Source organism: Crotalus tigris, unplaced genomic scaffold (assembly GCF_016545835.1).
Source record: "Crotalus tigris isolate CLP2741 ecotype Arizona unplaced genomic scaffold, ASM1654583v1 scf7180000017690.20705106771:4171800, whole genome shotgun sequence".
Classification (NCBI taxonomy): Eukaryota; Metazoa; Chordata; class Lepidosauria; order Squamata; family Viperidae; genus Crotalus; species Crotalus tigris.
This window is the reverse complement of record NW_024096569.1, coordinates 34493-53803: the sequence shown is the minus strand read 5'-3', so window position 1 is coordinate 53803 and position 19311 is coordinate 34493. Positions and strand designations below refer to the sequence as shown.

At 58.9% G+C, this 19311-nt stretch overlaps 2 protein-coding genes across 2 annotated transcripts; one reads left to right on the top strand and one right to left on the bottom strand.

Annotated features, from left to right (window-relative positions):
- The first annotated feature begins 6990 nt into the window (after positions 1-6990).
- On the top strand, positions 6991-10702 carry PPP1R35 (protein phosphatase 1 regulatory subunit 35). Its single transcript, XM_039337867.1, has 4 exons — positions 6991-7548; positions 7780-8053; positions 9462-9592; positions 9787-10702. Exons 1-4 carry the CDS (start codon positions 7360-7362, stop codon positions 9958-9960), a joined length of 768 nt encoding a protein of 255 aa, XP_039193801.1. The 5' UTR covers positions 6991-7359; the 3' UTR covers positions 9961-10702.
- MEPCE (methylphosphate capping enzyme) lies at positions 10476-19039 on the bottom strand. Its single transcript, XM_039337855.1, has 4 exons — positions 17288-19039; positions 12993-13211; positions 12683-12809; positions 10476-11466 (listed from the first exon to the last, which is right to left on the bottom strand). The coding sequence occupies exons 1-4, from the start codon at positions 18722-18724 to the stop codon at positions 11414-11416; spliced, it is 1836 nt and encodes a 611-aa protein (XP_039193789.1). The 5' UTR covers positions 18725-19039; the 3' UTR covers positions 10476-11413.
- Positions 19040-19311: the final 272 nt, after the last annotated feature.

Sequence of the window (19311 nt, the reverse complement as noted above, 5' to 3'; positions counted from 1 at the left end):
TCAGTCGGGAAGGCCAGGAAAGTGCACCCTGGTGGTGAAAGCGGGTCAGTCAAGAAGTGAAGTCCACTGCCCGGCTCTCGGGGGGGGGGGGGGAGGGAAGGAGGGAACCGTGCTTTATTTCTTTCTGACGACCGGGGGAAACTAAGCACAGATTACCCGCAGCCAGCCTCCCGGGCGCCAGGGCGGGGCTGCCGCGGAGGAGGCCCTGCAGCCGGGACGGAACCTGGGGAGGGGCTGCCAAGCCAGCTGGCCATCATGGACCCATGGTGCTGGACCCATGGCTGGGGACTTGAGGGGGGGGGGGGTAACAGGAGACCGTGGGGAGCCTGCTAAAAAAATCAAACGAGAGGAGAAACGCGACCGCTCCCAGCATTGAGGGGTTTTGAGCGCTGCAGCGGCTGCGTTCCCACGACACGCTAAACCCGCGAGCCGGACTAAGAAAGCGTGCGCGTGTCCTGAGTGCCTCCTGCGGGGTTTTGGGCTCAAGTCCACGCGGGGGGCGAAGCAAGCTGGCCCTGGGTTGTGGTGGGGGCGGATGGCCGTGAGAATCCGACATCAGGGCCAGGGGGGGGGGGCTGGGCAGCGGTGACCTGGGCGAGGCTGAACTCCCGCGGCTTCCTGCCTGGCTCCGGCCGTCCTGATGAAGCCGCCCGGCCCTTTCCGCGAGAGGAGAGGGGGCCGGAAAGCCGCCCGGGCGGGGAGGGGGCCGGCGCTGTCTCTGCTGGCAGAAGCCGGGCTCCGCGGTAAAGCGAGAAGACAGGAGACCCGCGGAACTTCCTGCCACTGGAGGTGGGGTGGGAGCTCCGTCTGCAGCTTTAGAGAGCCCAAACGCTGGCGGGGGGGGGGTGCATCCTGAGGCCAACCAGTCGTTCCTGTGAGAATCAGTGTGGCTGCAAGTCCCTGGCCCATCCTAGCCCTTTCTTCATGGGTCTCAGATTCAAATTCAGCCCAGTTTTCCTTCTGCCCATCTCAGCAGCCTTGCAGGGGTACCATTTTGAGAAAGCGCCCTCCCAATGTGTCTGCCTGTGGCCCTGTGCAGTGGACCCCCCCCCAAGCAGGTGCCGGTCAGCCCAGAAATCCAAAGTTCACACTTGGCAGGTGGAAGGAAGGAAGCCTTCACCTGTTGAATTTCGGCCTGCATTGCTCAGCTGTGCAAGATTAGAGAGGGGGGAAACGGTTGGGAGGGGGCTGATCCGGTTAGATTAGAAGCAACATGCCCCCCCCCCTCGGAGCACAGCCGCTCTTCACTTCAGCCAACGGGGAAGGAGGATGACTCCGAGGCAGGCTGGGCCAGGCCCTGCACCCAGGAGCACAGGCTGAGCCCCTGATGGGGCGAGTCGATAAAATAAAAATAAATAAATCTGAATGGGCATTATTTATTTATTTATTTATTTATTTATTTATTTAGCTGATACTGTCTATGGAGGTCACTGATATGCAACAGTAGTAAAACATATTAAACATACAAACAGAAATATGTTTAAGTAGCGCATCAGCATATGTATATATATATACACATACACACACATACATATATATATATATATACACACACACATATATACATATATATATATACACACACATATGTATATATATACATACACACACATACATACATGTACATATATATATATACACATATACACACACATGCACACACACGCACACATACACACATATATATATATAAACACAAACACACATGCACACACACATGTACACACACATACACAGACATATATATACACCTACATATACACCCATATTGATCCTCTCTCTCTCCACACAATCCACACACACACACACTCACTCAGTGCATTCAGAAAGTATTCAGACCCCCTTTTGTCAATTTTGTTATGCTGCAGCTTGATTCTACAGTTGTTGAAATTCATTTTTTTCTCGTTAATCTACACTCAGGACCATATGACAAAGTGAAAACAGAATTTTACAAATGTTTTATATATATATATATATATATATATATATATATATATATATATATATATATATATAAAAATATATATGGACAATAAATATATGGACAATAAAATATACTATATATATATATATATATAGTATAGTATATTTTATTGTCCATATATTTTATACATACATGTACATAATACATACACACAAACACACACACACACATATATTTATTGATCAAGCAAATGTATGTGGTCACCCAGTTTGCATTAGGTGGCACCAGGCAGCTCACAACATTAAATCCCACAATATAGAAACGCTTCACACACAAACGCAGGCCCCTTGGCACAAGCAACACAATCAAATCAGCCCCTGGATCGGCTCCCGTCTCCATTCAGGATCCCCAGGCCCACAGACAAAGCCGCACCTCTAGGGCCTTTGGGAAAACCAAGAGAGCGGGGTGGGGCTCTAGGGCAGGCCCCTTGAAAGACTTGTGGACTTCAACTCCCAGAATTCCCGGCTGTGCTAACTGGGGAATTCTGGAAGTCGAAGTCCACAGGTCTTAAAGTCACCCAGCTGTTAAACGAATAAATAAAATCTGGAAAGACATCCTCTTTCTGTACCGACTGCACTCTGTACCAGCTCAGAAACACTCCGTTCTGCCTACAGCCACTTGAGCTCTTCCTTTCTCAATTAATTCACGGTTATATTTGCTTCCACCTCTCCCAGAATCCACCCCCTGGAATAATATATCCGGATACAAACATGATGGAAAGTCGGCAGGCCGGGAACTTGTATGCCCCATAGCCGGATCGGGGTTATCTCTCTGGCCAGCTGCAGATACCCGCCCCCCCCTCCTTGGAGGTCAGGCTCGGGGCAGGAAACAGAAGGGACGGGCTTGGTCTGGAAGCCTCCATCACCCGCTGTGGGGCTGGTGGGAGCCCCCCAAGTAGGCTGGGATTCCTTCCAGGGGCTGACCCATGGCGGCATTGTAGAGGGCGGGTGCTTTGTTGTTGAATCATGGCGAAAAGACTTGGGGGGGGTCTTTACCTAGATTAGAGCAAGGAGACCCCAGCTTGGCCCCTTTAAGATCTGTGGACTTCAACTCCCAGGGAATTCTGGGAGTTGAAGACCACGCGGCTGGCTGGGGAATTCTGAGAGTTGAAGTCCACGCAGCTGGTGGGGAATTCTGGGAGTTGAAGTCCACGCGGCTGGTGGGGAATTCTGGGAGTTGAAGTCCACGTGGCTGGTGGGGAATTCTGGGAGTTGAAGTCCACGCGGCTGGTGGGGAATTCTGGGAGTTGAAGTCCACGCGGCTGGTGGGGAATTCTGGGAGTTGAAGTCCACCCGGCTGGCTGGGGAATTCTGGGAGTTGAAGTCCATGCGGCTGATGGGGAATTCTGGGAGTTGAAGTCCACCCGGCTGGTGGGGAATTCTGGGAGTTGAAGTCCACAGGTCTTAAAGTGGTCAAGGATAGACACACACACCCCACGCACTGAAATGAGGTTAACAAAGAGTGTCTCTGAGCATGTTCAGAATGTCCCCACCTGCAACAGCATCAAAAGAAGACCTGGAGGATTTCAAAGCTGGCAAGGGGTCTCGGGACATCTGCCAGTCCTGCGAAAGGAGGAGGGGGTCACCCCGGTAGGGTTCTGGGAGGACAGTTAAACACCAAGAAGGTCATGTGATCTGGTTGTCCACCCCCCCGTTTTGGCCTTCTGACCCAAGAGACGCTGCAAGTGTCGGAACTATGTAGTAGTCCTCGGTTTACGACCATTTATTTAGGAACCGTTCCACATAACAGCATGAAAAAAAAATGGTTTACAACCGTTCCTCGCACTTATGATGGTCGCAGCATCCCGGGGTCAGGTGGTCACTATTTGAGACCTTCCCAGCCCGCTTCCAACAAGCAAAGTCGATAGGGGAATTCGCTTAACGACCGTGTGATTCATTTAACAACGGCAGCCGTTCCCTGAACGACCGGGGCAAGAAGAGGACGTAAAATTGGGCACGGCTCCCTGAACACCTTGCTCAGCAACGAAAATGCTGGCCTGGGTTGTACCCGGGTAGTCCTCGACTTACGATGGTTATTTAGTGACCGTTGAAAATGACAATGGCAGTGAAAAATGTGACTGATTTTTGGACTTCTTTTTCAGACCGTTGCAGCGTCCCTGCGCTCAAAATTCGGACACTTGGCAACTGACTCGTATTTATGACAGTTGCGGGGGGGGGTCACGTGATCCCCCTTTTGCGACCTTCCAACAAGCAAAGTCATACGGGGAGGAGCCGGATTCACTTAACGACCGTGTGAACCGGCTCAACAAGCACAGCGATTCCGTGTGCAAACGTGAGGGGAGAAGTCGTCAAATGGGGCCAAGCTCTCTTCAGAAATGTCTCGTTTAGCAACTGTGGTCGTAAGCCGAGGACTCCCTTATACAAGGTGCTTTGCCCTCCCGCCCGCCCTTTTTCTCAGCCTTCCGGGAAAGTTTTCCTCTGGTTGGTCCATTTTGCTGCAGGTTGCAGCCCCCCTCTCCCCCCTCACCAGGAGGGACCTGCCCCACGGACAGCAGCACCCAACGGGCGCCTGGCGGGCCTGGACAAGAGTTGCTGCAGCTGCCTCCAAATTGATTCCAGACCGAGAGTGCTGGGGGGAGACAAATGGGGGTCCCGGGCTGGCTAACTGGCGGGCTCTGTACAAGCCAACCTGGTTTGAATTAGGCTGAGCCCCTCCCCTCCCAACACCCCAATAAATGTTTTGCCTGCAGCCGGAGATGGGATGAGATACAGAATAGGGGGGGCACTGAGGGGAGGAACTGGATGGGGGGGGAGCTCCCCGACACGTCTGCCCAGATGTTCCTCATCTGTCTGCCATCTCTGCGTGTTTGGAATATCTCCATTTATCTTTTCTCTGCAGTGATACTTACGAGACCCCCCCCCAGCAAAAGTTGGCAAATGGATTTGGGGAAAGAGGGAGGGGGGGGCTGCTGTGGCTGTGAAGGCGCCAACGAGGACCCCCGCCAGCTCCCTTCGGGTGGGGGGGGAAAGGGAGGGGGGGCTAGACAATGGGATGAAACGCAGATCGCGTCCCCCCTTCACAGAGGCGCCCCCTCCTCCTCCTCCTCCGGACCTCCCTTCCTCCCTCTATCTCCCCCTCCCCGTGTCCAGGTGCATTGCACTACAAGTCCCATTATCCCCTGCTCCCAAGGCCCGCGGGTCTTTCTCCAAACTTGGGGAATCTTTTGTTCCCCGTTTTCCAGGGCGGGGGGAGGGGGTAGGTGGGTTTCTTAACCCGGGAAATCCCGCCAGCCCAGCCGCTTCGCCAGCCCCCCAGCGGGTGCAGAAAAGCCGCCCCTTCCCCCCCCCCCACCCGCGCAGGGCACCGTCGGGGGTAGCGCAGACTTGCGCCCATCCGGGCAGTCGTTGCTCGCCAGCAGCCTCCCGTATTTGCTTTGGCAGCCGCTGAAAGCGCCCCGGCTCGCCTCTGCCGGAGGGGGGGAGCGGGTGTGGGGGGGATGAGCGGATGTGGGGGGGGGCTAGGGAAGCCAGTCAGCCTGACGTCATTCAGGATCCCGGTTCCATCTGGCCACCGTTGCTTCACTTTGAGAAGGGTGGACTTCAATTCCCAGAATCCCCCTGCCAGCAAAGCCTGCATTAAGCCTGGGGAGGGAGGGAGGGGAGGGAGGGAAGGAGGGGGGGGTAACCTCTGCCCCACCTTGCAAATGCGTAGGATTTGCGCCCCCCCTCCCCATTTTGTAAAGGAGATTCCTTCCCCCCCCCCCGCGCCAGTAGGTCTTGTGCTTTCTTGTCTGGCGCGGGGGGCGTTTGCTTTGCCAACTGGAGGGGCAAAGCCTGAGCCGCGGGATCGGTCCCGCCCCCCTCTTCCTCCCGGCAGAGGACCCCCCGAGTCCCAGCCAAGCGCCCCCCTCCCCGCCGCTCCCCTTTGATCCCGCTTTCCGCTGCAGTTGGTGAAGAACAATAAGCGCGCAGAAGGATGCCTGGCAGCGGCGGAGGCATTTCCTCCCCTGGGGAGGGGAAAGGGGGGGGGAGAGACCCCATCCAGCAGCCCCGAAATAAGCGCTTTTCCTGGCAGCCGGGGGGGGGGGTGCGGGGGCTCCCTCTGCCCCCTGCTCCACCCCACCCACCCCGCAAGGGGAGGCCGTGTGCCAAGGGCGCCCTGTGCAAAGGGGGGCTCCTGGTTTAAAGGGGGGGCGCAGCTGGAATGCGAGCCCCCGGGGGCTTCCTCGCCTTCGGCATCCCGGCTGGGGAAGATGGGACTTGCAGAGGGGGGGGGGTTGTCTGCGTAGGGATTCCCCCATGAGCTCTTTCCAGAGCGCCTTCTTCCTTCCCGGGGCATAGAGCCCAGCATAGATGCCCAACTGGTTGTGGTCCCATGCTCCACAACCAGCACGGTGGGGAATTCCCCCCCCCACGAGTCAGTAGAAAGCGCCAAGGATTCCTGGGGGGGGGCGAGGGTGGGACGGTATAGCTGCATTTGCATCGCTTCCTCTTTAACCGAGCCTTTTAAAACAATGGCTGAGAATCCCCATAGGCCAGGGGTTCTCAACCTTGGCAACTTTAAGACTTGTGGACTTCAACTCCCAGAATTCCTCAGCCAGTCCACAAGTCTTAAAGTTGCCAAGGTTGAGAACCCCTGCCATAGGCTTTATCAACAATGGTTCTCAAGCTTGGCGATTTTTAAGGCCCGCGGACTTCAATTCCCAGAATTCCCCAGGAATTGAAGTCCGCGGGCCTTAAAACGTCCCCAAGCTGAGTCAACACCGCCCCGTCCATTTCCGGCGCTAGTGCGCAAGCGCAGCTTTCCCCAGGACGCGTGACGTATCCGGAAAACTTCTCCCGCTGGTCCCGCCCTTCGGCCCACCTCTGTCGTGACGTCGTTTTTACGGCATTCGGCGTGGCGGCCATAAAAGCCGTCCCATCCCTCGATGCCGCTCTAGGATTCGGCCTCTCCGTGGCGGAAGCGCGCTCTTTGCCTTTCTCCTACGCGGAAAGAACCCTTCTGGGCTGCGCCTACTCTATAGCCCGCCCGGCTTTTGAATAGGGCACTTTCAGATCGGGCGCCATCTTGGATGGGAAGCGAGACTTCGGAGGCGGCAACGAGAAGCGGAGCGACGCCCTCTCGCTTCGGAGCGGCGGCGGCAAAGAGAAACGGAGCGTGGCGGAGGATCGGAAAAGGGGGCTCGGCGTGTCCCGGAGCCGCGACCCGGGAAAGACCGTTGAGAAGCGCTCTCGGGCCTAAAAAAAGCCAAGCGAAGGGGGAGCCTGGAAACCGCCCACCCGGGGAAAGCGACGCTGCAGGCGGTTTGCAGGCTTTTTGCAGGACTACAGCTCCCCTAATCCGCGGCCAGAGCCGGGATCCCTGCTGCTGAGCGCACCTGGCACCCGGAGCTCGCGGCCCGCCTGCCTCCCGCCATGGCCGGCGCGCTTCCCGCGGCGCCCCGAGAGAGTCTGCCTTGCGCGGCGCCCACCCCGCGCCCACCGCCCTCGCCCTGCCGTAGCCCGGACCCCGCCGTGGCGCTCACCCCGGACCGGAACGGGCCGGCCCGGGCGGGAGGCGGCATCCTGCGGCGGGAGCACCAGGAGAAGACGGGCCCCAGACACGTAAGGGAGTGGGGGGGGCATCGGGCTGCCCGGTGGGGGGTGGCACGGGGGGACCCCCTCCCCTTAACGGAGCCTCCGCTCGCTCCTCTTGGCTCGCTTGGAACTCCTGCCCCACGCACGGGCTCGACTGGATGGCCTTCGGGACCCCTTCCCAGGCGAGGCTGCTCCCTGCGGAGAGGCGGGCCGGGGGCTCCCGTGGAAGAACGCCGGGGGTCTTTTTTCCCCTGGCAGGTCCGCTTTCGGATGGCAGAGCAGAGAGAGGAGGAGCTGCAAGGCGGCCCGACCCCCGCGGACCACCAGGGATCCTCCGGGACGTCGAGGAGGGAGCCCCGGGGGCCGCTCGCCCTCCGCCCGCTGGGCGCCCCGCTGCCCCACAGCAGCCTGGCCCTGGGCGCCGAGGTGCGGGCCACGCGCGAGCGGGCCTTCGATGCCCGGCAGGCGGCGGAGCGGCTGGTGCAGCGCTCCTTCGTGGCTCGGGGCGCCGCGGAAGCTCACGTGGGCGAGGGTGAGTAAGCTGGAGGGGTGGAGAAGCAGGGCCTTCTCCGTGGGGGCCCCTGGGGGACAGTGAAATCTTTCGGCGGGAGCTCAGCTGGGCTGTGATGGCTTTCCCAGAGTGCCCGGCCACCAGGCGCCCTGGGAGTTGCAGTCCAGGCGCACAATCTGAGTGGGCAGCAGCCATAAACGTTGGATTAAAGCAGTGTTTCTCAACCTTGACCATTTTAAGGCACGTGGACTTCAACTCCCAGAATTCCACAGCCAGCAATGCTGGCTGTGGAATTCTGGGAGTTGAAGTCCACATGCCTTAAAATGGTCAAGGTTGAGAAACACTGGATTAAAGGATTACAGGTGGTCCTTGAGTTACGGCCAGAGCTGAGCCCAAAATTTATGTTGTTAAGGGAGACATTTGTTAAGTGGATTTTGCCCCGTTTCCCGACCTCCCGTGCCTTGGTTGTTAAGTGAATCATGGCAATAGTTGAGCAATCTGGTTGCTAAGTGAATCTGGCTTCGCCACTGACAGGTCGCAAAAGGGGATCCCTTGATCCCGGGGCGCTGCAACAGTCCTAAATGTGAGTCGGTTGCCAATTCTCCGAATTTTGATTGCGTGACTCCACGTGGGGATGCTTTGGCAGTCGCAAGTGTGAAAAATGGTCATAAGTCACTTTTTTTCTCTGCGGTTGTAACTTTAAACAAACTTGTAAGTTGAGGACTGCCTGTATTAGAGGAGGAGGGTCCATTGCACTCATTGGGGCACTTCAGCCCCCCCCAGGGCTTGTAATAGGCCAGGGGTAGACAACCTTGGCTTTTATTACTCATAGACTTCAACTCCCAGAATTCCTCAGCCAGCATGGGGGAACTATGATCCCTTCAGGACTCGCGGACTTCAACTCCCAGAATTCCTCAGCCAGCATGGGGGAACTATGATCCCTTCAGGACTCGCGGACTTCAACTCCCAGAATTCCTCAGCCAGCATGGGGGGAACTATGATCCCTTCATGACTGGTATACTTCAACTCCCAGAATTCCTGAGCCAGCATGGGGGAACTATGGCCCCTTCATGACTTGTGGACTTCAACTCCCAGAATTCCTGAGCCAGCATGGGGGAACTATGGCCCCCTTAATAACTCGTGGACTTCAACTCCCAGAATTCCTCAGCCAGCATGGGGGAACTATGATCCCTTCATGACTCGCGGACTTCAACTCCCAGAATTCGTGAGCCAGCCTGGCTCAGCTTGGGAAACCTCTCCCTTTCCCCTCAGATGGCTGCCTCAGGAATTCTGGGAGTTGAAGTCCACAAGTCATAAATGAGCCAAGGTTGCCTAACCCTGTAAATCAGCCCATTACACCTTGCCCTTTTGCAAAAAGTGGCCCTCCACTGCCTGGGCCCCCACCCACCCATGCTGCCTGCTCTTCCAGGGCTGAACATTCCCCGCGACCAGCAGCTCTACCGGGGCCTCATCAGCCTGCAGGTGCCGGCCGACGAACTGCTCAGCTCGGCCGGGCAGGAGAGACTGGCCGTTATCCAACACCACCCCGGGGACAGAAAGGTGGGTGATGGGCCTCATGGTTCCTGGTGCAGGGGGTGCCATCCTGGCAGCACCTGGGGGGGGGGTGCACATGCCTGCGGTGGGTGGGGGGCGGCGGGTGTCTCTGGGGAGGGGCTTTGCCCGCCATCCAGCAGGCGAAGGTGGGCTCGGTTGGTGGCGAATTTGACCGGCAAAATTCCTTGCCTGTGTTACAGGAAGCGGCCGGCGAAGGGCCCGACTTGATGGCCTTTTACAGGGCAGAGGAGCTGTTCACGGAGACCCCCTTCCTGGAGGTGGGGGGGCTGCCCCCCCTGAAGCTGCAGGCCCAGAGGCGCCCCCCGGCCACCACCTTCCTGATGTACCGGAAGCTGCAGCAGTGGGCGAGCTGAGGAAGGCCGGAGACGGGTGGTCCAGAGACGCACTTCGGCCTCTTCCTTCAGCTGGCTGTTCACGCACAAGCATCCCTCATTCTCACACTCACACACACAATGAGACACACACACCAATCCGGTGACGTTTTATACATAAACTGTAACTGCCGGTGGATGGTGTGGTTTTTCGCTTTGCCGCCAGGACTGACCCCCCAAGTATGGGTGGCCCACAATTCCCACCGCTAAGCAAGTGAGTTTTTGCCCCGTTTTACGACCTTGGCTTCTCCATTGACTTTGTCCCCGTCATAAATACAAGTTGGTCACTGAGCGTTTTGATTGCCTGATTGCGCGCGGGAGGGGGGGGGCGCTGCGAAAAACAGCCCCGGGTCACTTTTTCCAGCGCTGTTAACGGTCGCTAAGCCGTTGTAAGTTGAGGACTGCCTGCACGCAGGGGACAGATTTATTTTATTGGCAGAGCTTTGCTTTGGCGCCCGTGTTTGGTCCCCCCCTTCAGAGACTGGCACAGCAGCGGGTAATAATCTGTAGGTTTTATTTATATATATAATCAACTTTTTTTAAAAGATAAAACTCCGTTCAAACAAGATCACTTTACTTCTACAGGGTTGTTTTTTGGGGGGCGGCTCTTTTTGACCCTCCGAACACAGCAGGCAGCTGAGGGGGGGCATTTTCATGGGGGGGGTTGCAGCTGGCCTGGTGGATGTTACACCCTTACTCCCCATTGCAAAAAAAAAAAAAAAAAGGAAAAAGGGGGGGTGCTCTGGGCAGAGGACCTTGTGGGACCTCACAGAGATCAGCTGAGCCCCCTGGAGACAGCCTCGTTCTCCAGAGGGGAGGCCTCTTGCCCCCCCAGCCCCTCCAGCGCTGCAGGACCAATGAAGCACCCCCCCCCTTCCAGAGGAGAGATGGTCATACAGCTGAGTTAGGAACCAGACGAGGCGTCGGCAGCTGCCATGTTGTCATTCTCCCTGGGGGGGGCACCCTTTGGCCCTCCCAGGCTTTGATCGAGCAGAATGAGTTGTTATCCCCCCCCCACTTGGGGAGGGGCACAATCAGCCTGGGTAGATCCTTTTTTCCCGGGGGGGGGGGAAAGCTCTGCTTGCAGCCAAGCCCCCCCCCTTCTGAGCAGGGCTGCTTTGCTGGTGCCTCAACCCCCCCCCTTTTCCCCACGGTTCCTGCACCCCCCCCCATCAGGCTGCACTGCCGGAGGGTCCCCGAAGAGCTGCTCTTGCCCCCCCCCCCAAAAAGGGCTCTTTTGGTAAGGCCAGGCAGCAGCTCCAAAATCCATCGCCCGGTTTGTACCTCGCTGGCCCTCTACCTTGTGAAGACGCCAACATTCAGCCGGGGGGGGGGGGCTAGTCCGACCCCCACCACCCCTGGAGAAGCAGCCGTGGCACATGGAGAAAAGAGGAGGGGGGCGGCCGGGGATGCCCTCCTGGTCCCGCAAGGCTTCTCAGTGGGCTCCGGGGTGGCCCTTGTGGAAGAGATAGATGGGGCGCTGGAATCCTGCAGGGGGGAGAGCGAAGAGGGCTATTGAGGGGGCTGGCAGGCGGGGCAGGACCCCCCCCCAAGTGTGCGTCCTGGTCAATCTCCAGCAGGCTGTCAGCTGCCCCCCCATCCCTCCCCCCCATATGCTGGAGCTTCCCCACAAAAGCCCGTGTCTGGGGGGGGCAGGATGCACTTGAAAGGTTTCAGGGTGCAGCCAGCCCAGAGAACTTGCCCCTTCCCCACGACTGCCATTGGCAGCTTTGAGATTCAAGGGGGGGGGGGTTTCAGCTCCAGATTAGAGTGCCTAAAACGCTGGGGGCCTCCATCGTTGCTCTGGGGGAGGGGGAAGAGAAAGGGTCCCCCAGAAGCCCCTCCCAAGTCCGGCGCTGGTGCCAATGAGGGCTTGAGGGAGCCGGGGGGGGGGTCTCCTTGAAATTCAGGGGGGGGGCTTCTGAGGCTCCCTGGCTGGGCCACTGAGATTAGCAAGAGCTCACTGGCCTTGGGGGGGGGGAGGCTTTGAAGGAACAGCCTCCCCTGCCATATTGCGCCCCCCCTCCTCCCTCTCTTGGCAACTGCCCTGAGGTAGTTGGGCCAAGATAGATAATAATAATAATAATAAAGTTGGAAGGGACCTTGGAGGTCACCTAGTCCAACCCCCTGCTCAGGCAGGAAACCCTACCGGGGTAGGCAACCTTAGCTCTTTTATGACTCATGGACTTCAACTCCCAGAATTCCTGAGCCAGCAGGCTGGCTCAGGAATTCTGGGAGTTGAAGTCCACGAGTCATAAAAGAGCCAAGGTTGCCTACCCCTGCCCTACACATAACAACAATAACAACAATAGAGTTGGAAGGGACCTTGGAGGTCATCTAGTCCAACCCCCTGCTCAGGCAGGAAACCTGACCCTGGCTCCAAATGCTTGTGAGCTTCCACAACGGAGCGCACCCTCGGCCTCGGCTCCCTGGGGCCCACCCAGCACCTCTTCTTCCCTGCCGCCCCCCAATGCTGCTGGCTCTGGCCGATCCAGGGAAGACTGCCCTCCCCCCCAGGCAGGGCACGGCTGCTGGGCCTTCAGGAGCCCCCCGGCTGCCCATCCCGGACGGTCCCGCCTGGCCCGTGAAGGACTCTGGCGTTTGTGGGAGGACCCCCTCCACCCTCCAAGCCCCCGCCCAGCCCAGCTGCTTTGCTTGGGGCTGCCCTGGCCCATCCCCTGCCCCCCTGCGCCCAGTCAGTCACCTTTCGACGTGTTCCTGGGCATGGCCACCAGCTCGTAGCTGGAGAAGCCCACTTCGGAGGAGGTCAGATAGGAGGGGAACTGGTCAGGCTTCAGCTTGATCCGGTGGTAGTGCCTGGATATCGTTTCCTGGGGGGGGGGGGAGGAAGGGGGGAGGGTTTGCACCAGCGAGGAGGGGGTCCCCCTGCCCACCTCTGCGGATGCTTGCCCCATCCAGGCCGCCATTGCCGAATCCTGGCACCTGTGAGTGTGCGGTGAGGGGGGAGACCCTCCCTTCCCCCCCCCCGGGGTCCGACCCAGCCCCTTGCTCACCGTCAGGTTCTTCCTCTTCTTGTAGGAAGACCAGGCCTGGGGCTCCAGGACCAGGACCCCGCCGGGCCGAAGGTGGCGGTAGATGCGCTTGAAGAGGCGCTTCAGCCCCTCGTCGCCCCAGTTGAGCTGCACCCACTTAGTGACGCTCAGGCAGAGGATCACGTCGTACTCCGGCTTCTGAGCTTCCAGCAGCTCATCCTGGTCCAGGACGTAGTTGCCCTGCCAAGGAAGGAAGACGGTCGGTCGGTCTGCTGCTGGACTCAAGGGGGGGGGGCTTGGCTCCTGTTGGCCCCTCGGGGGAGAGGCTGTGCCCCATGGGCTACACACTTCTCCCCCCCCCCAACGCTTCAGCGTTTCTGGGCGAGGCTGGGAAAAGCTGCCAACCCAGAGACAGGCGCCACCGGTGTGCTGGGGGGATGCTGCTCGCCGGGTGAGGCTACCAAAGTCTCCCCCCCCCGAGCCCCCTCTGTGGATTGTCCAGTCTTCATTCTGAGCGGGGTTCTGTCTCTTTTTATGACTTGTGGACTTCAACTCCCAGAATTCCCCAGCCCGCTCTTTTTTCCCCCACTTTGCTGAAGTCAAGATCTATTACGTTTACTGCATTCCCACCGTCTATTAAGAAAGCCACCTAATCAAAAAACATCCTAAGTGTAGTCTAGCCACGTGTGTTCTTGTCCTCCCCGTGGGGGGTTCTGGGAAAAGCCTTGCTAGCTAGCATTCTCAACCTTGACAATTTTAAGGCATGTGGACTTCAACTCCCAGAATTCCACAGCCAGCATTCTGGGAGTTGAAGGCTACATGCCTTAAAATTGTCAAGGTTGAGAAACACTGAGCTAAGGGATTCTGGGAGTTGAAGTCCGCAAGTCTTAAAAGCTGCCAGTTGGGAGAGCCCTGCTCTAGCAGGAACTGATGTGCGATGGCCCACAGGGCCTGCTGGATGGGGAAGAGGCGGCTGTGGCCGCCAAGGCGTCTTGTGCGCCAACTGCCCTCCGCCCTGGATTGGGCACCTTCGGCCACTGCTAGCCGCAAAGCGTTCTCTGTGGGGCTGCCCTTGAAGACTGCTCAGGAGCTTCAGCCTGGGCAGTAGCGGGCATCCTGCATGCGCCCACCGAACAGTTCTGCTTTGTTAGCTGCACTGGCTATCCAGAGGTTTTGGGGTCCAATTGAAGGGCTGGTTATTATCTGGGGGGACTTTTTGGGAGGGGACCTTGATGTTCAAAGTCTCTCTCTCTGTATCTATCTATCTGTCTATCTGTCTATCTATCTATCTATCTATCTGTGTCTGTCTGTCTCTTTCTCCATTCATCTATCCATCTGTATCCATCCATCTGTACCCATCCATCCCTTTCTCCATTCATCTATCCATCTGTCCGTCCATCTATCATCTATCTATCTTTCTTTCTCCAATCATCTATCCATCTGTATCCATCCATTTCTTTCTCTATCCATCTGTCCATCTATCATCTATCATCCATCTAATCTCTTTCTCCATTCATCTTTCCATCTGTATTCATCTGTATCTATCCATCTATCTCTCCTATCCATCCATCCATCCATCCATCCATCTATCCATCTAGTGGGTTCTCCCCACCCTGCAAGGCCTGACAGGGCCAGCGTGCCTTGGGCCCCCGGTTACAGGTGGTCCTCAACTTACGACAATTCAGCCCAAAATTGAGGTTGCTAAGCGAGACGGTTATTGAGTGAGCTGTGCCCCATTCTACAACTGTCCTGGCCACATGGCTTAGGCGAACCGCTGCAGTCGTTAAGCTAGTAACCTGGCTGTTAAGTGAAGCTGCCTCCTCCATTGACTTTGCTTGTCGGAAGGTCGCAAAAGGGGAACGGCGTGACCCTGGGGCACTGCAACGGTCATAAACGTGAGTCAAGGGCCAAGCGTCCAAATGTAAATCACACGAGCAGGGGGATGCTGCAGCAACAGCCCCCACCCCCAAGTCCTGCTGGAGCCGTTGCCTAGCTTGGTCACGAAACGTCCGGGAGCAAAAAGGCAAGCTCAGAGAAGAAGCCCCGGCCAAAACCCACCACTACAAATGTGTCCTTGCGGGACATCCTCCCTGGAGAGGGGATCTCGGGACCGTCCACCCACCCAGGGGGGAAACAGGGGCTGCCAGCCTTTCTCCCACCTGTGGACCTACAGAGGCCAGGAAAGAAGGTGGGGGAAGAGGCCGTGGGGAGTGACTGACCGCAAGTGACTGATTTGGGGGACGGTGCCTCAAGGTCCTGCTGGAGGCGCCTGACTGCTCCCGCTCTGCAACCTTGAGACGGGCACAGCTGCAAGGGCTCCAGCTGTGCTCCGACTCCCTCCACCAGCAACCCTGAGCCTTGGGTGGGAGAGCCAGGAAGCCCAGGGTGGGTGGGAATGGGGGGGGGGGAAAATCAGCTGCACCTAATTTTTTTTTTTTTACAGACTTGGTGGAAGCCTTCCCTGGGGAAGGAGCTGAGGGCCGGCAAGCGGGATCGTGCCACGCTTGGGCCTCAGGTTTGGCAAGGCCAGGCCAGCATCCAAGGGGCGATCCAAGGCTCTTTATGAGGCTGGATAGTCCCCCAGGACTTCCCCCCCACCCCCAAGGGCTGCTCTGCCCTTCTCTGCCTTTATGCTCACTCGGCAGGTGGGGAGGAGGGCTCAGCCCCTGTACGCAGGCCAGGCTTTGATGGAGAACGCTTACCATACAAGTAGTCCTGGAAAAAAAACACTGAAACTGGGAAAAAAAGTGACTTACGACCATTTTTTTCACACTTAAGACCGTTGTAGCATCCCCAGGACCACGTGATCCCCCTTTTGACAAACAAAGTCAATGGGGAAGCCAGACTCACTTAATGACCGTGTTATTAACTTAACTGCAGCGATTCACTTAACAATTCTGGAGAGGAAAGTGACAAAACAGGGCAAGACTCAACAAACCTTTTGCTTAGCAGTGTAAAATTTTGGGCTGAATTGTGAGCGTAACTTGAGAATTGCCTGTAACGGAAGCTTGGAAATCTGATTGGACTCTGCTCCTCCCCCTTTCTTCATCTTCAGTGAACTGGGGGGGGGGGTGCCCACCCCATTATCTGGATGTTAGACCATTTCAGCCCCCCCCTTTTGCAGGAATAAACGGTTCCTGCCTATCTTGGCCAAGGTCGTCTCTTCCACCCTTGCGCTCTCTTCCCCCCCCCCAGGAGCTCCTGTGGTTCATCTTTAGGTTCTGATCAAGGCCAAAGAGGAGGAAAGCTGGCGGCTGGGTCCGAAAGGGGGGCTGCCCCAGGCTCTTCTGGGCTCAGGGCTGCTGGAAGGCTGAGCCAGCTGGGGGGGGGGAAGGGAGGGGGTAGCTTCAATTGAATTTCAGTTCTCGTTCTGCCTCCCAGTTACTTCCCCCTTTAGGCCAGGCTCCTTGCTCACAGCCCCTGTAACCAAAGGAACAGAGCAGAGCTTACCTCGGCCTATGTGGGAAGGGGTGGCCACCCCAAAACGCCTCCGATTTCCCTGAACTGGCAGGGGATCGCCTCTTGAAAGCCCACTCCCAATGGGGCTTCAGGTTGAACTGAACATACAGCAAGCTCTCCCTCCCAGCAGAGTCTGCCTCTTGCCCAGAGCAAAGCTGGTACCAATTCATGCCTCCAGGGCGTCTGATTATGGGGGAGGCTCCCCTTCCAATTCCCCCAAACCCTTGGCCAATAGGACGCCCCCCCCCCCAAGAGGAAGCAGAATACAGTGCACACCTCTGAACTGGAAAGAAGCAGACCCCCCTCTTCCCCCCACATTCTCCAAGGTCCACCATCCCCCACCCTCACAAGGCCCCCAGTTGCTCAGCATCTCTCCCAGGGCTGGAGATGCTGGGGGGGGGGGGGGGAATCTTGACAGCAGCCTCATCACCCTTCCCTGGAGGCAGGATTTTTCTTCTTCCCCCTGGGCATCAGAAAGGCCACCTGACCCCCTGCTGGTTATGGGGTTGTCGCAAAGTCCCCTCATCTCGAGCTCTTTCCAGTCTCTCTCTCTCTCTCTCTCTCTCTCTCTCTGTGTGTGTGTGTGTGTGTGTGTGTGTGTGTGTGTGTCCTGCTGTCTCTCCCTCCCAGCCCAGCACTCCAAGCTTCCACCTCCAAAAGCCCCTTTTCCTGGCCCAGGGAGAACCTTATCAGAGATGACCCAGCACCCCATTTGGCCCCCACCCACCCCACCCTCAACCAGCTTCACCTCTCAAGTGCCCCTCCTCAGCACTTCACAGGCCGTAGACTGGCTGAGGACCCCCTCCCCACACGGGGGGGGGAGTTTCAGTGGGGGGCACCTGGCCCCTCTCACTCACCTTAACAAAGACCACATTGTTAGGGAAGACCGCTGCATCGACCCCGTCCTGGGGCACCTTGGGTGCAGCAATCGGACCCCGGCTGGCCATGAGAGAAGCAGGGAAGCTTTTCTTGGCTGGGGTGCCCCCCTCCCCCTCGCTGCGACTGTCCTGGGGCCGCTGCCGCTGCTGCTCTTCCTGCATCTCCTCGGAAAGGTAGTGGCGGATATTCTGGCGAGCCGAATGGATCAGGGCCCCGTCGATGTCCAGCCCCACCATTCGGGCCGGTCCCCACTTCTTGGCCACGCTCAAGGTCAGGTGGCCCACGTTGCATCCGATGTCCAGCACCTCTCGGCCTCGGAACCACTCCGGCTTCATGGCCCGCAGCCGAACGTCCTCGCAGTCGGGGTTGCGGTAGCCGTAGTACTTGCAGTAGTTGCCGTACTGGAACTTGTTGCGCTCGGCCCGGCGAGGCTGCACGGACGAAGCCTGGGGGTGGCAGCCGCGGGGAGGCACGCTGGGCCCCCGCTCGGGGCTGCCCCGGCTGGACTGCTCGCTCTGTTGCCGGCTGCCCCCGGACCCTTCGGATTTGCTACAAGTCCTGCGCCTTTTGCGGTGGTGATGGTGGTGGTGACGACTCCCGGCACTCGCTGAAGAGGCGGCGGGAGGGCAAGAGGGGGCGACGCTCCTGGAGGCCTGCTGGGCGGCGGGCAGCTGCTCCCCGCCCTCCATCAGCAGCGGAGAGACCACCTCGTCCCTGCAGTTGATGGCCGTGTTGAGTTCGTAGGGCTGCGGGGTGGCCCCGTTGCAGGCCTTCTGGCACGACTTGCAGGAAGGGGCGGCGGCGGCAGCGGGGGGCTTGCCGGCCCCCTCCGAGGCCGCCACGGCCCGCTGGCTCCCCCGGTGGCGGTGCCGCTTGCGCCCGGCCTTGAGCGGCGAGGCCAGCACGGGCGGGTCCTCCTGGGCGTTGTTGAGGCTGAGCGGGTCGGTGATGTCCTTGGGGATGAGGATCTCCACCGGGTCGCGGCCCTTGGCCGGCAGCGGCGACGACTTGGGCGTCTCGGCGTTGAGCGCCTGGTTCACCTCCTCGTCCAGGAGGCTGTTGAGGTTCAGCGGGTCGAAGATGTTGCCGCCCAGCAGGAACTCCGAGGGCAGCACCGGGTCGCACTCCGAGTTCACCCGGCGGCGCCGCTTGAAGGCCGGCGGCTTGAAGCCCCCGCCGGCGCCCCCGACGTGGCAGCTGTTGCGCCGCTTGCCGCAGCCCGGGGCCCGCGGGGGCGCCTGGAAGCCGTTGCGGGGCCGCTGGAACTGCTCGGAGGCCGGCTCCTCCCGGCGCTGGGGGTCTTCGGCCGGCGGCGGCGGCTCCTGAGGCGCCCCTTCCTCGCCCCGGGCCTTGAGCAGCGGCGGCGGCGGCGCCGGGACGAGGAACGTCTCCTTGTCGGTGGCCATCTCGATCATGCCTGGCCGGGCGAGCGGGGTGCGGGCCCAGCAGCCGCCGCGGCGGCGCCGAGTTCGGTTCCTGGCGGCGGCGGCGGCGGCCGCCTCAGTCAGCGTTCCGCTCCGCCCCTCGCGGGCTCCTCCTACGCGTGCGCCGTGCGGACGCGCGCTCGAGCGCCGCCCCGGCGGCCCCCGCGCGGCGCAGCCGCGGTGCTCCTGCCCGCGCGCCTCAGATCCCGGCGCGCACGCGCCGAGGCGTCCCCCCCGCCCGTCACTCGCGACGCATGCGCGCGCAGGCCTTCGCCCGCCGAAGAAAGAACGCTTCGCGCCTACCGCTTTCCCGCGATGGCACGCTCCCCCTGCGACGGTGATTTATATACGCGAGGGGTGGGGCCGAGGGGAGGCGCGCCCCCTTCTCGGAGCTTCGGCCAATCGGGAGTCGCGGCTGTCGCCACACGCGTGGATTGGCAGCCAATTGGAATCTTCTCTAGCAGCCGTTCCAGGAGCCACCTCCCCCCTTACTCCCGCCTCCTTTGTCCCATTTCGGCCAATAGGAGGAGTGGTATACCGTGTCTTTAACCAATCAACGTTCTGAGATAATTTTCTCG

Coding starts and splice junctions, on each gene's coding strand:
- MEPCE (XM_039337855.1), bottom strand. CDS start 18,724: ATGATCGAGATGGCCACCGACAAGGAGACGTTCCTCGTCCCGGCGCCG. Junction 13,212..17,287: donor ACAATGTGGTCTTTGTTAAG/GTGAGTGAGAGG, acceptor CTTCCTTGGCAG/GGCAACTACGTCCTGGACCA. Junction 12,810..12,992: donor AGAAGAGGAAGAACCTGACG/GTGAGCAAGGGG, acceptor CCCCCCCCCCAG/GAAACGATATCCAGGCACTA.
- PPP1R35 (XM_039337867.1), top strand. CDS start 7,360: ATGGCCGGCGCGCTTCCCGCGGCGCCCCGAGAGAGTCTGCCTTGCGCG. Junction 7,549..7,779: donor AGAAGACGGGCCCCAGACAC/GTAAGGGAGTGG, acceptor TTCCCCTGGCAG/GTCCGCTTTCGGATGGCAGA. Junction 9,593..9,786: donor ACCACCCCGGGGACAGAAAG/GTGGGTGATGGG, acceptor CCTGTGTTACAG/GAAGCGGCCGGCGAAGGGCC.